We start from the raw sequence: 15,405 nt of genomic DNA, 5'->3' as shown, positions 1-15,405 counted from the left end.
AGAGAAGTAAGCCTTTATTTCCTTGTCTTACACATGAAGTTGGCTGAATTGGTTGCTTGGGCTCATTTTTGACTCCCCATTCCCTCTGACATCCCAAGGGTGATCTGTCAGCGCATCTTGCGGCCTCTACGTCAGTCTCATGGCCGCTGTGATACCTGTCCAGGTGTTAGCATCTCCCTCCTGGGAGCTTCAGAGGCTTCCTGACTGCTGTCTGCTCCCATGTGTTTGCTCCCCCTTAATCTGTGCTCAGGGCAGTTTGCTGAGTGAGTGATCCTGCGGTGACTGTGACCGCGGGAGGTCACCACACTCCCTTTCCTGAAGCCTCCAAGCCTCCTCATTGCCCCCAGAGTGAAAGCCCCAGTCCCTGCTGTGGCCCTTCAGGCCTTGCACGGCGTGAGTGCCCCTCTACCTCTGTCCTCTGGGCTCCTTGGCCGCCTCCTGGCTTTCTCTGTGTTCTGGGCACTCCCCTCCCTCATGCTCCCGTTTGGGCCTCTGCTCCTCCTTGGAATCCTCTATGTAAATAGAGAAGAGCTATGGGCTTGTGTGGGTTACATTGTCCCACCCTCCTTTCTTCCCTCCCCCCAGGGTTCATCTGCCCTCCCCACGATGGCCTACCTCCAACACTTCTTATCTCTCTTCTCTGCTTATCGTCTTTTCCTTGGCACTTATGACTAACATTCTATGTCTTGTGCTGATGAATTTTTATAAAAATGATCTGACTCCCATGCTAGGATATAAGCCTTTTGAGGATGGGAACTTTGGCTCCTTTGTTCACTACTGAATGTCCAGAACCTATAAGAAAGTCTACCATATGGTGGTAGGCACCCCATAATATCATAATATTTGTCGCATGAATGGGTTGACAAAACATTTTAGTTGAATCTGATATTTTTATAATAGTCAGTATTTATTTTACCATTTGTGTGTGTGTGTTGTTTTATCTTTTTTTTTTACTTTTTTAAAAGATTTTATTTATTTATTTGAGAGAAAGAGTGTGTGTGTGAGTGGGGAGAGGGGCAAAAGGGGAGGGAGAGGGACCAGCAGACTCCGCACCGAGTACAGAGCACGACACGGGGCTCGATCTCACGACCCTGAGATAGTGATGTGAGCCGAAACCAAGAGTCAGTCGCTTAACTGCCTGAGCTGCCAGGTGCCCCCATTTTGTTTTATTTTTAATTATGATAGTTTTAAAATCTAGAGAAGAATAGAGAGAATAGTGTGACAGATACCCCAAATATACATGGTCTAAATTTAATAGTTATTAGTGTTTTGCCTTATTTGCTTCATCAGATACCATGACACATACACATTTCTACCATTAAGGCTGTGTTTCTACATTACCACGGTACCGTTATCATGCCTACTGGACCTGACAGTGAATCTTTGTTGTCTGATCCATCCTGTCCAGATTCAGATTTCCCAATTGTTTCAAAATGTCTCTTCCAGCTCAATTGTTCAAACCAGAATGCAGTGAAGAGCCACTCACTGTATTTGATAGTGTCTTTCACGTCTCTCCTCATCCAGACGGGGTCTCACCCTCCCACCCCCCTTCTGCCTTTGGGGCCCCTGTGACATTGACTTGCCAATTCTTGTTTTGTGAAATATCTCACCTTCTTGATTTCTTCTGATTCCTTCCTCCCGAGGTTATTTAACTTGTTCTTCTGTCCTCTATATTTTTCGTCAAGTGGAAGTACATTTTAATGGTCCATTAGTTGAATTTAGTTCAGTGAAATTTCATCTCTGAAGCTGCTTCTCTGCGGCCACATGCAGCTTTGGGGCATACCCTGTGTTAACAGAAGGGCACCTTTCCTCTTTCGAAAGGCCCAGCATTTGCATGAAGGTGGCCTAAGAGCCTAGATCTGTGTTTACTGTGACTCTCTGATCTTAATACATTTGGTGTTGGCCTCTCAGGGTGATGACTCCCCTGATCCCGTAGTTCCCTGGTGCCCCACCTCCTACCCCACCCCGGAGGGAGGTCCCTCCAGGGTGGGGCGTCCACGGCCTGAGAGGAAGTTGCAGCCTGCTGGAGGCTCCCAGACCCCTTCTTGTTGTAGGGATTGGAATAGAGAGCTCTGTTCTGGATTAGGCAAGGTTTCTAGTAGGTTCTGCCTCCCTCCCAACCCCCCCTGGACCCACATTTGGACAAAGTGGAGGCTGCTGTTGGGTTCCCCATTATTTCCCCATGTAAAAGTCACGTTCCCCCTGCTGGTGACCTGTCAGTGGCTGGTGGGGGTCAGCTTGTCTAGGAGAGGGGGTAGAGGTCCTCCAGAGGGGGAGAGCAGATGCTCTTATCTTAGGGTCTTGTGTTCTGTGACTTCTGTTCTGGCATTTTACAGTATTTCCCGAGGTAGGATAAGAATTTCCTTGAGGGGCGAAAGTTTAAAGCTGTAAATTTCCTGCAAAAGGGACAGACTAGAGAATTACTAATGAACTCTAGAGCCGGAGAAGACTTTTAAGTATTTACGATATAATGTAGGATAGAAAGTTTAATAAGGTGCATTTATTTCTTTGGATCCTGGCTTCTGAACAGTTTACAGTTGATCCTCGAACAGTGTGGGAATTAGGAGAATCCCCCCCTCCACCCCGCTCCCTGCCAGGGAGGTCGAAAATCCACAGCATATAACTTTGACTCCCCAAAAACTCAACTAGCAATAGCATACTGTTGACTGAAAACCTTACCGATGGCATAAACAGTCAGTCGATTAACACGTATTTTGTGTGCTATGTGTATTATATACAGTCTCCTTACAAGAAAGTAAGCTAGAGAAATGGAAAGGTTATTAAGAAAAGCGTATGGAAGAGAAAATACATTTACAGCGCTGTACTGTATTTATTGAAAAAAGCCCGAGCGTAAGTGGACCTTCGCAGTTCAAACCTGCATTGTTCAAGGGACAAGTGTATTTTTCTGGTATAAGCATATTTCTTTTTTATTATTATTATTATTTTATTTTATTTTATTTATTTATTTGAGACAGAGAGAATGAGAGAGAGCGAGCACATGAGAGGGGGGAGGGTCAGAGGGAGAAGCAGGCTCCCTGCCGAGCAGGGAGCCCCATGCGGGACTCGATCCCGGGACTCCAGGATCATGACCTGAGCCGAAGGCAGTCGCTTAACCAACTGAGCCACCCAGGCGCCCCTGGTATAAGCATATTTCATATACTTATTGTTTACTCTGTGATAGCACAGATGTTTGGAATATGTTACTCCAGCTCCTCCTGGTCATGAATTAGGAAGTACTTATATTACCAAAGTGGCATTTTAGGGAAAGGCTACCATCACCTCTTGTAATGCCAAATGACGACCTTTTCATTTCTTTGTAACACAGGAAATCTGGGATCCTCTTATGCGGTGGCTGGAGAAGCATGTGGATCCTGAAGGAGTCATAAAATCCAGCAAGCTCTCCCTCAAGTTTCTTTCATCCTACACGTCTGAAATAGAAATCAGTCCATCTGCTCTACCTGTGGTGACTGACGTGGAGGCCTTCTCTTCAGAAAATTTTAACCTAGACATCTACCGACAGAATCTGCAGACAAAGCGACTTGGAAAAGTAATTCTGTTTGCCGAAGTGACGCCTACCACAATGAACCTTCTGGACGGGTAAGTTCTGGCCAGACTTTGTGCACCTGCTCAGAGGAGTCCAGAGGAGTCTCCTGTCGGACCAGCGTTGGGGGAGAAGGGGTAGAAACGAAGGGGAACTCTCAATAAGCCCATTAGCAAAGCAAGGTGGTCCTAGAAGAGGTAAAATGTAGGAAGAAAAATTTAAAAATGTTCCTTGATCACAGGTTTATATTTGAAAGCAAGGGGATTTTGTGTATTGTGACCCTCTTCCTTCCCTTAGTGGTTGACCTTTCAGATGATCCTCGGAAGAAACTTTATGGAAAAATATCTTTACCCAGTGGTGTTATTACTCAGGCCATCATTTTATTTTTGTGTTGTCGTAGCCAGAAGATGTTTTGTGGAGGGGCTAGGACAGCACATTTGAACGACATATGAGCTGTGTCAGTTGAAATGAATCGGAAACTTCGTACTTTTGGAAACCCATTTTGATATGTTCCCTATTCAATACATTTTGCAGGCGCTCTCTAATCCTATTTAGATGTTTGAGATTTATTCTTACTGAGTTTTCTTTCTTATTTCTTCTGTTTCATAGACTGGTTAAAGTTTAAAAAATGACAAACAGATGAAAGGAATTTTTTTAACTCTTAAATTAGTATTAATATTCTTATATTGAGATAGTTTAAAAAGGAGGCTTATAGAGGGAGTGAATAAGAAAGGCGTCTTCCTTCAACATGGGACTAAAATTTCAGGAATGTAAAATTAAAAAACAAAAACAAAAACCAAACACCCCACTGGATTCACAGTTCCTGGGCATTTTCACTCATGGGACTGCACAATTAGATGCATAATTCACCGTAGGGAAATATGTTGGTCTTTCTTAATCATTTCTGGAATTTGATAATATGTTGTTATAAAATGATGAGATAACCTTAGAATTTTCTTGACTGTCATCGTCAAAGCCATGGAATTGGCGGTTTTGTGTGAATAGTGTGTAGAGAAAGCATTCGTGGAGCGGAATCAGTAGAGTGAGGTGGGTGTAGCGCGAGGGACATAGGAGCCATGGCCGTGAACAGTTCTTATTTGCTGGGTTATTTTGTGTTGTCATAGGTACTTTTTTTCAGTGTTCCCTTCCCTCTCCTGCCTCCCCTCCTACCCAGTCCCGTGCCCTCCGATGAGAAGGGAAAAGCCTGTGTTTGTATATGGAGCAATTGTTACTTGCTTGCGCAAACTCTGTGATAATCCTTTGTTACTCAAGCGCACACTATTTATATTGAAAAGGGGACCTATTATCATCTTATTTTCCAAATAAAAAATCAAACACGGCATTTGACATAGGATTTTGGGAGATTAAATTTAGATGGAAAAAACACTGGCACTTTATGGGGCGGCTGTGTGGCTCGGTCGGTGAGCACCTGCCTTTGGCTGAGGTCGTGATCTCAGGGTCCTGGGATCGAGCCCTGTGTCAGGCTCCCTGCTCAGTGGCAAGTCTGCTTCTCTACCTCTCCCTCTGTCCCTCCTCCTGCTCGTGCTCTCTCTCTCTCAAATAAATAAAATCTTAAAAAAAAAAAAGAAAAACACTGGCACTTGTCCATTTTTGTTGGGCAGTAAGTGAAGAATATTTTATGTTGGGACGATCTTGAACCACTGGAATTACGGTCTCTGAGCTCGTGTAGTGGGCAGTGATTACTAAGAGGGCTGCAAGCCTTCTAGAGTGGATGACCCATCTCCTGTGTAATCAGATGGTTGGGTTTCCGTACATCCTGGTGAGCACGTGTTTTAGGATAGAAAGAAAATGCCGTGTAAATACACTGCTTTAGTACCCTTGAACACTGGTAAGTTCCTTTTTGATACTGAACTTTTTTTTTTTTTTTACATTCTGTCTTAAGCAACTTAAGTCTGGAAAAGTGTGTAGCTGAGCCGGACAATAGCAGAGTCAGAACCTTCTGTAGGATTACGAGTTTGTATTTTTACAGAAGAGAAAAATATTTTGGCTTTTCCAAGGGCATTTAGGAAGTGTCTTTGTTTCTCTTCTTGCCTGGTCTCTGTAGAGCACAGAGAATGAAATAGCTTTGATGATTAATGATTAATCCCTCTGCTTGGCACAGAGCAGATCCCGCATTAATAAATAGTGGCTGCTCACCGTAACGTACAGATGTCCTGTTGCACGGCTCGCATGGCTTCCTTCCGAACACTGCGAGATACAGTTACTCACAGCAGCCTCGTGAGTCAGCAAGCCTGCTGAGAAGTTCCTGGGGGTGGGGTGGGGTGGATGGGCTGTAGCCTTTTTTAGGAGAAGGAGCTTGAGGTCACCTTGATGCCGAAAACTCACAGTTGTCCACAAAGGGACCATGAGATGGATAAATATGGCTTATTCCTTTCTAAGAGTAAGACCAAAACCATTTCTTTCTTTCTTTTTTTTTTTTTTTAACATTTATTCATTTGAGAGAGAGGGCGAGAGTGTGAGAGCAGGGGCGGAGGGGCAGAGGGAGAGAGAGAGACTCTCTAGGAGACTCCGCATTGAGTGGGGAGCCCGATGCGGGGCTTGATCCCACGACCCCGCGATCACGACCTGAGCCGAAATCAAAAGTCAGACTCTTCACTGACTGAGCCACCCACGTGCCCCAGACCAAAACCATGTCTATAGCCAATATTATATTTGATCCCACATGGGCTCTCCTCATGGAAGCACAGTCTATTGTCATAATGATAATAATAATAATAATAATAATAATAATAATACTAGCTAATGTGTTGAAAGCTTTTATCTTTCAGATACTGACTGCTTCAATGTACTTTACATGTATCAACCAGTTTCATACAGAATCTTTTTTTTTTTTATTAATTAATTTATTTATTTGAGAGAGAGAGAGAAACAGCATGAGAGGGGATAGGGTCAGAGGGAGAAGCAGACTCCCCGCTGAGCAGGGAGCCCGATGTGGGACTCGATCCCAGGACTCCGGGACCATGACCTGAGCCCAAGGCAGTCGCCTCACCAACTGAGCCACCCAGGCGCCCTCATACAGAATCTTTTAGTGCCTAGGGTCATCAGAGTCAAACTCCAGTATCATACCAGCGTGTAGAAAGCTACGTATCAGAATTTACCATATATGGAATTGTTCCTGTGGACCGACCACATCCATAGGTCTATTATGCAGAGCAAGAAGAATTTTCAAAAGTGTGGCCTGGGTTTGAATTCCATGCATGTTTCTCTCTTTATATCTGTCACTTCTGTGGCTCTTTCCTCAGGGTCTGGAATAGAAGTAAAATTTAAGTTAGATAATAGATCTTTATTATAAGGTTTCTAAAATCTTTTTTCTCTGCCCTCCCCCCCCCACCTGCAGGGACTTGTTGCAGCTAAAAATTGGGAGTTCCCTTCCTAAGAAAGGAGGGGGAAGCCCATGGTGGGGAACAGCCAGCAATTTCTACCTCAGTCCCAAATATCTGTGTTGTATCCCCCCCCGCCCGCCCCATCTAAAACTCTCACCCCCTCCTCCAGGAAGGTAGCTCTACTAGTCTACTTCCTCTCGAGCAGATTCAGGATCTCTGGGGATGGAACCTTCTCTGTCAGGGCTGGACGTGGCTCACTGAGGTCTGGCAGTCTGCTACTGAAAACAGACGTGTACTCTGCCGCTGGCTGGGATGGGGACCATGGAATCCCCTGGGCAGGGAAGGACTCCCTGAACAGGCAGTAGGTAGGTTTCCTGGTCATGCATCTGGCCTGGTGTCCTTGGGGTCATGACTGCCTTTTGGGAGGGTCTTGACTGTAACACATTGAGATGTGCATCAGAGGGGATGGGCTTCTGACACCCACTCTTGGTGAGGGTTCGAGGGGTCTGAATATTACTGTTCTTAGGGTGAAATCACAGCCTTTTAGGTCAGCCTAATGGTTTCTGCGGAGATAGATGTTTCTGAAAACTTTAGTAGGCCTCTGATGGTTCTGTGTGAATAACCATCAAAGATCTTATCTCGAGTTGAGACTTTTAGCCTAAAAACTCTGGTTTTTTAAAGGCCCTGATACTCTGCCCATCCTCTTCTCACCCAATTAGATGGCGGGTCCCTTGGCTGAACGAAACGGTGGTGTGGGTGATCCCTTGATGACAACTTGGCACAAGGCTGCAGGCTGTCTGTGGTGAAGCATCTGTCTTACCACCTATGGGGGCTGCAGGGACAGCCCCGGAGGCTCCAGCGTAGATTGCTGGTGGCCGACAGCTTATCAGATCTGTTTTCTTTTCCATCCTTTGAGACCGACTAGCTCTTGTGGAGATCATGTCCCTTTCATTCAGTGAACTTTGCTGAGTGTCAAGGATGGAAGCACTGACGTTGTGAGTGTTCAGAGCTAGTCCCTATAATGGTATCGCTTCTAACAGTTGCATGGTCTTCCTCCCAAGCTGTAGAAAGCCAGGCTTCTAGCAGAAGCTTTGCTGCTGTTTGACAGGAGCGGTCTCCACTGTTCCCTGCCCCGATGACCCTCCCTCTCTCTCAGGTCGCATTTCTGGTGATATGCGTGAGATCGAAGCCTTGCACACCCCATTTGGGTACCAGCTTCTGGGTCAATTAGGATTAGACAGGTATCCCCGAATTAAAGTGTTTCAAACAGGATTGAGGTTTGGGTTCATTTCTCTGTCCCGTAAATGAGAGAGGCCGAGATGGGCAGCCCAGGGTCCACCAGCGTGCGGCCCCCCACGTTAAGGATGCAGTTGAGTTGCTCCGCCACCCTCAGCAAGTGGTCTGAGAGGTGCCCCCGGCATTTATGTTCTGGTCTTGGCCAGTACGCGGGGGAAGGGGTTGAGAGGGGTGTGCCTCCACTCTTACGGACTCTTTCCAGAAATCGCTCGTGACATTTTTGTTTATATTCTAGGGCTAGGATCTACGCACAAGACCGTATCGACCCACAAAGAAGGCTAGGAAATAACTGTGGTCTGTGTACTCAGCATCCATGAATCCACTGAAAATCAGGGGCCGAGTACACTAGGGAGGAGTGGAGAACAGATACTGGAGGAGAATTAGAAGTCTTTTTCCCAAGCATGTACTTTTTATTAGTCGGACTATTAAGAAAAATAGCTGGAGGCCTTTAAATAGTATACATGGAATGATAGCCCCGGGGCCTACAAGATTTAAAATCATGGGTGAAAATAATTATTTGAATACTCACACTAATTCTGTCTCACGCTTACTCAGTACCATCAAAGGTAACTTGGAAATTGCTCTTCTGACAAATAGTTTGGAGGGCTACCATCTTTTCTTCTCTGGCTACAAACCCAGCTGAACTCCCGCGGCCCTGAGACAGACGTTGGCAGCTTTCATTTGAGCTCAAGGTATGAAAGCAGGCAGGTGCCAGAACCTTCCCCTCCTGCCCCTGACCTGTGAATGTTAAAGGTGTGTTAGTGATCCAGCGGAGGGGAGGGAGCTCTGGGGAAGGGAGTGACTGGGGGAGATAAGAGAGCTGCTTGCTAGCAACTAAATCAAGGCAGTTGAAGGGCCTATGGGCTCCCGTCTCCAAACATAAAAAGTGAAAGCCATGTCAGTGCGTGATAGTCCCCCAAGAGTCGTACTTGGCTCTGCTACCCACCCGTCTGACTAGGACAGATAATTTCACCCTCTATTCCCTGCTCCAGTCAAGTTCCTTGGCACGTGTTTCTGACCCTGAAACGTGTTTTCTACTCTGTTGTCAGGGTAACCTTTTGGACACAATGCTGGATTTGATTGCCTTTAGACACCTTTCTTTTTCTTCCCTATTTCCTGGTAGGTTTTCCTGTGACCAGTTAGCTCAGCTAGTTGGATAGAGTCCCAAGGGCATGGGCTCCGTACTGTGTCTGGACCAGTGAACATTACTGTGTCCCACAGTCACGTCCTACAGATGCGCACCCCGGAAACCATTTGCAGATGTGAGCTGTTGGTGGTGGTGGGGTCTACACCGGCGTTGGCGATGGATTAGCACCATCCATCACCACCATTGAGAGAAACACCTCCATGTGGCGTGCTTGGGATACCACATTCTGTCTCATCTTTTTTTTTTTTTTTTTTTTAAGATTTTATTTATTTGACAGAGAGAGACACAGCGAGAGAGGGAACACAAGCAGGGGGAGTGGGAGAGGGAGAAGCAGGCTTCCCGCCGAGCAGGGAGCCCGATGCGGGGCTCGATCCCAGGACCCTGGGATCATGACCTGAGCTGACGGCAGACGCCCAACGACTGAGCCACCCAGATGCCCCTGTCTCATCTTGTGATTAGTCTCTGCTGTGGGGAAGGCATTAGCCTAGACCATGGAGCACAGAGCTTGGGAGTAACTGAGTTGTGATAACTGTGGAATTGTCCCTTATTAGATTTTGACTCATATCATCTTTTTTGATGACTTTTACCAAGTCGCTGTCAGATACTGAAATAACTCCGGTGTGAAGCCACAGTTTGTGGTGAGCCAGATGACCACAAACTTGTTCATACTGATTTCCTTAGCATACTTACATATCCTCAGTAAACTGACCAAGGGTGGACTCTTTTTTATTTGTAAAGAATAATACAGATTTCCTTATTAAATAAGCTTATTTTCTTAATATTGTTTAAGTCCCTTCATTTTTCAGGCTTAAGTTTGCCCTCATCCATAGAAGCATTATTTATGGCATGCCTTCTGTACACCAGGCACTGGGTTAGGCTCTTGAGGGAGAATGATGGAGCAGGTACTCCCCCCAGCCTTACAGTGCATTGGAAGAATCAGATTGCAGTGCACATTCAGCTCATACATGTTGTGTGTTGTTCTGAATGCAAGGGGTTTGGGCAGAGAGAAGTGGGTGCAGTAGATAATGTGATATAGGGAAGGAAGTAGACTGGTCAGTGAATTTTTTTTGAGCAATTACTATGTGTCAGGCATCATTCCTGATTCCAAAATCCCCGGGTCTGGTAGGGAAAATGCTGGAACTGAAAATTTTATCACCATCTGGCTCTGTATCCCTCCCCGGGGCCTTGCTCTCCTTAGCTGTGAGATCTGGGGTGCTGGACACTCCCTTGATGGGGTGATCTTCCCAAGTCTGCCTCTTTCACCAGCCAACCTTTCCCCGGCACCTCTAGAGGGCTGAAATGGTTTTGGGAATTAGGCTCACTTTGCATGGGAGACAGTAGGCTTCCTGCGAGCAAAAGGAATGAAAAGGAAAAACAATCCCAGAACAGAGTTTTTGAAAACATTTTGGGGAAATCGCGTTGGGGAGAATGGCCACCATCATTTGATAAAGAGTATTTTTGTTTCAGAATTTGGGGCCAACGCTAGCTTTTCGCCTCTCTGCATGTGTGTCCATTCAGTCCCTTAAACATCTCTTTCCCCTTTTCTGCTCTTCTGGTTCTGCTCCCCTAACTCGCTCCCCTGCACACCCTCCTCCCCTGAAGTCGAGGCCTGAGAGACAGAAATTGGGCTGGAACTAATTTAATGGCTGAGTGACCTCACAGTAGAGAAACAGCCGGATCCTAATAGGGGTCTTTGTCTACATTTCCACCCTGGCTGGTAGCATGCCAGTCAAGAGTCAAGCTAGAGACACAGGTGGAAGCGATTAGACCTGTCATAAGGTTTGAAAAATTGATTCTGGAGGCGGAGTGAATAGATTGAACTTGACAGTGTTGTCCTAAAGATTCTAAGGGAAAATTCTGTAGTTTAATTTGAAGTCCCTTGATTATTCATTAGCTTTCCAGATGGCTTTTGTTGATGTTTTACATATTAATGCCTGTATTGTGTTATTGGTGTACTCTTAATGTGCACATAGGTAATGAGCAAAGAATAAATACATGGGTAAGTGTCCCAAACTAATGGGATGTTGGTGTAATTGTGAAATAAAGGGTTTTTAAGAAGTTGATTGCTTTGCAATAATTAGTGTGAGCTTTTTTTATGGGCCAATTTTGTACTTTTAAAGTGAAAATTATTGGAGAATTTTAAAGAAAGCTTCATTTGAATGTTTACCTCTAAATTAAGGTTTAGAATATAACTGCAGCCTTTGACTCTAGAGGTCACGACTGAAGGGCTGGCTATTCTGGCAAGTTCTCCATCAAATGCTTTTCTTTGCCCCAATTCAACACCTGAATAAGTTAACCTTTCGCATGCCATGCTCCTGGAATTGAATTATGAAGTGGCCCATTATTTTCCAGAGGTGCCTCCACATTAATTTTTAGTGTTTTAGGATGTTTGCTTTCACATTTTGTAGCTGACTTTTTTTAAAGTAGGGTAAACTCATTGTGCGGTGCGCCATTTTGTGGTGGTTACAGCGTGTGCTGTCTAGAGGGCAGTTTCATGAGAATTGGACCTTCTTTGTCCCTCTCTCATCATTAAGTGACATTTAACTGTTGGACAACCTGAAGTGTCCCACGTTTCACGGTTCAGAAGAGTGAGGGAGAAGGTCACCACCCAGCGATGCCATGTGAACGGTGAACATCATTGGTCCCAGCCATGGTGGTGTTTCTGCCGTGCCCTCCCCCCGCCCCCAACAGTAGAAGCTCTTCCTCTGGAGCCTTCTTCCAAACACACAGCACAGTCTTTTCATGTTCTTGATGGTGGTTCTTTAATCTTTTGAGGGTACACCAGACTTCTAGGGAAAAACAGAACAAAACCAAACAAAAGCAAAAACAAAAACCCTAGACACGGTGGTAAGGTATCCATTGTGGGATGTATTTGTAGAAACAGCTAGTTCCCCATGGTTCACTCATTTCTAATTACTAAGGATAGACTCCTGGTTTGACCCTAGGGGCTTAGATCTTGCAAACGGGGTATTTCTGTCCTGGGTTGGAATTCCAGTTCCGCCTTTTACTACATGAGTGACCTTGGGTAAATCAGAAACCATGCAAGTGTTTCCTTATCCATGCAGTGTTGCCGGTCATAGTCTCTGCTTTCCTCTTCATTTTTTCTTTTTAAATTCATTCGCTCAACTAATTTCTCTTCAGCATCTGCTGTGTGCAGGCCTTTGCCGCAGGCTCTGGGACCCGGTGGGGAAGGACAACAGACACTTGAGACCTTCCTTCCAGAAGCCTGCATCCCCCCCAGGATCCGGAGAGGATGTACTGAGACTCGTCTGCAAAGCTCTCAGCACAGAGCTCATATTGATTGGGCTCTCACTGTTATTTAAACTTCGGTGTAATTCATTTGTTCTTTTGAGCTCTTCAGTGGTAGTGCTGTGAGTGTCCGTGAAACAGATCAGCATCGTCTTCCCCCCAGATTGTAATATGTGTTTTCTTTGGGTGGAGTTTTTGTGGAAGGTTTTGGCAGCTTTTTCTCGTCATGCAAGAAGCATGATGGCTCATCACTAGTTACTTTTTTTTTTGCCAGAAATGGGTTGTTTTAGTTCAGCTTTTCTTGAAAGATGAGAAAACATAGTCAGTTGTCTGTATTTGTCTTACCCTTAAAATATGTGGAGCCAGTTACGCCCTTTTTTAATCAAATTTATTCTTTTTTTAAATCTTCACAGTTTATCATTTTCACAGATAACAAGAGTCATTTGGAAAGAGCCAGAACATTGACTCTTTGAACATTTTCATCAGTCCCACGATATGCCTTGTGCATCACCCACATCTTCCTTGAGCCCCTAAACCTCTTGCACCGGTTGGAAATGCATGTGTTTGATGTCGCATGATGGTCTTGAGTTGCTTACATACTTACTACTCTGCAGAATTGCTCAGATGTATACTGCACTTGATATTCATTTTGTCAGAGGCATCTGTTATTTTGAATGAGCAATAAAATACCACAAAGGGTAATAAAGCAAGGTTTGGGGCTGGAAAATGTCTTCAGTAAAGAAGGTGACAGCCAGTTCCCTAAACTTCCTGTTTTTCCCTGGTTCGGATGCGTCTTAGAGAGAAAGCTGAGGATTAGCTGCAGTTTAGAAGTGAGCAGCATCCTACGGTGGTTGGGAATGTTTTCACTCTCAGTTATTGAGAGCAGAGGAGTGATTTCTTAGCGACGTGTCCTGGGAGGGCCCAGAGTGGGCAGATGAGAGATCTGGCTTACACTGGGCAGGGTAGCCTGGGATACTGACAGCATCTCAGTCCCCCGAGCATTGTGGGCGAATTCCATGACCTCTCATCTTAAAATGAGCAAACTGTCGTGATGCCCACTCCTAGGAATGGCACTCATGTTGAGAGGGTCAAAGGGAGGGGTGAAATGGGGAGCCCTTGGCTCAGTCTCTGACATGGAGTGGGTGATCAGGAAGTGCTGCTTGTCTCCCCGCTAAGATGGGTGCTCTCTCCAGATGGAGACTGCTGAGAGCCGCCTCCTTGGCAACTGCAAAAATAAAGATTGACAATGTGTCCCAAGGTTCTCATGCAAGAAAAAAAATGTATGACAAGAAAGCAGCATTTTAAAAACTTGGATATGTGACAACATGGACAGGACCTTGTCTGTCTTGCTAAGCGAGAGAAGTCATACGGAGAAAGGTTAAGTACTGTGTGGTATCACTTCTATGTGGAATCTAATAAAGCCAGACTCCCAAGAACAGAGGTAGAATGGTGGTTACCAGGGAATGGGGGTGAGGGGTGGGGGCCTGGAATAGATGTTGTTTAAGGGCACAGAGTTGCAACGAGAAGCCCTCAAGCTCTCAAATAAGTCCTCACGACCTAATGCACAGCATAGTGAATGTAGACAGCAGTACCATATTGTAATCGTCAAACTTGCTTCGAGACCAGAACCTAACTACTCCAACCACTGAAAATAAAGGATAAGTAATGTGAGGGGCACCTGGCTGGCTCAGTCAGTGGAGCGTCCCGACTCGTGGTCCCAAGGTTATGAGTTTAAGCCCCGCGTTGGGTGTGAAGCCTACTTAAAAAACAATAAAACAAAACAAAACAAAAAACCCAGAAATGATAAGTAATGTATTAGAGGTGCCCATTATCGCCATAATAGCAATCATATTACAATATATAAATGTATCAAATTAACATCTACATCTTAAATTTACGAAATGTTCTGTGTCAAATATACTTCAATTAAAAAAAGTAAAATTCAGTGCAAGAGAAAGTGAAACTCAGTTTATGAATTAACATTAGTTTCTACATGGAAAAATTTTAAATATTCTTAGAATTTGGTGTTTGTGATCATTCAAGTATGGCCACTTACCTGTATACACGTGAGGGAGGTAGAGGCTGAGCTGTGGGTTAAAACATTTGTTTTAGTAAGGATGTGTTAGGTGATCAAGCAGATCTTTTTCCCTCGCCCTGTTCTGCATACCTCTGCCCCATTCCCATTTCTCCCCTGACATGGCTTTGTGACTCACTTAGAAAAACTTCTGTTTTTCTTTCACATAAAAACACTTACCTGCTTTGGAGGTGAGGGTTGATTTGCTTTCATCTGCCCCTTTAAAATCTTTTACACACCCACCATTTGTCCAAACACACTTGGAGCTCTGAAATGCCCTTGTTTCTGCTTTCTGTTTTGGAGAGAAGCATGTTCTGTTTCTGCATGAGGGGTATTCCGTCACCCTGAGACCCAGACGCCACATTTTTTCTGCATTGCACAAGGGGTCATTCATCATTTTCATTTTTCGTTTGGCTCTCCCACAAGAGTATTCAAATTAGCGAGAAGGAAAATGAAGTCATTGCCTGACAGAGAAGTATTTTCTCGGGATGTGGGAAGGGTAGAGGAGACAAGAGAAGAGGAAGGGATTATGATGAGGTCTGTCCCTACCTCTTTTTCTAGCCTTTGGTTCCAGAGGTCACTTGGATGCTGATGTGGTTTTCACAGGTTAAAATTGGGTAATATGTGTGTACAGAAGTTACCCAAAAATGAAACTACACGGTGGGACAGCAGTGTCAGTGACCTTGGAAACTTAGGCTGTAATTTTATCTGTGTCGTTCTCACACAGCAGCTGTGTGATGTTGGGTGAACCACC

At 45.0% G+C, this 15,405-nt stretch overlaps 1 protein-coding gene across 2 annotated transcripts in view; it reads left to right on the top strand.

The window, feature by feature from the left end:
* Positions 1-15,405, top strand: part of HLCS (holocarboxylase synthetase) — a 227,848-nt gene that overhangs the window by 75,970 nt on the left and 136,473 nt on the right. For both annotated transcript variants that reach the window (XM_035017671.1, XM_035017670.1), the window contains exon 6: positions 3,326-3,597. In XM_035017671.1, coding sequence (XP_034873562.1) covers positions 3,326-3,597 — 272 coding nt within the window. The remainder of the gene's footprint in view (positions 1-3,325; positions 3,598-15,405) is intronic.

This window comes from Mirounga leonina, unplaced genomic scaffold (assembly GCF_011800145.1).
Source record: "Mirounga leonina isolate KUSES-001 unplaced genomic scaffold, KU_Mleo_1.0 Mir_172, whole genome shotgun sequence".
In the NCBI taxonomy this organism is placed as follows: Eukaryota; Metazoa; Chordata; class Mammalia; order Carnivora; family Phocidae; genus Mirounga; species Mirounga leonina.
Note: the sequence above shows the minus strand (reverse complement) of the source record. Positions and strands in the feature narration are given on the sequence as shown.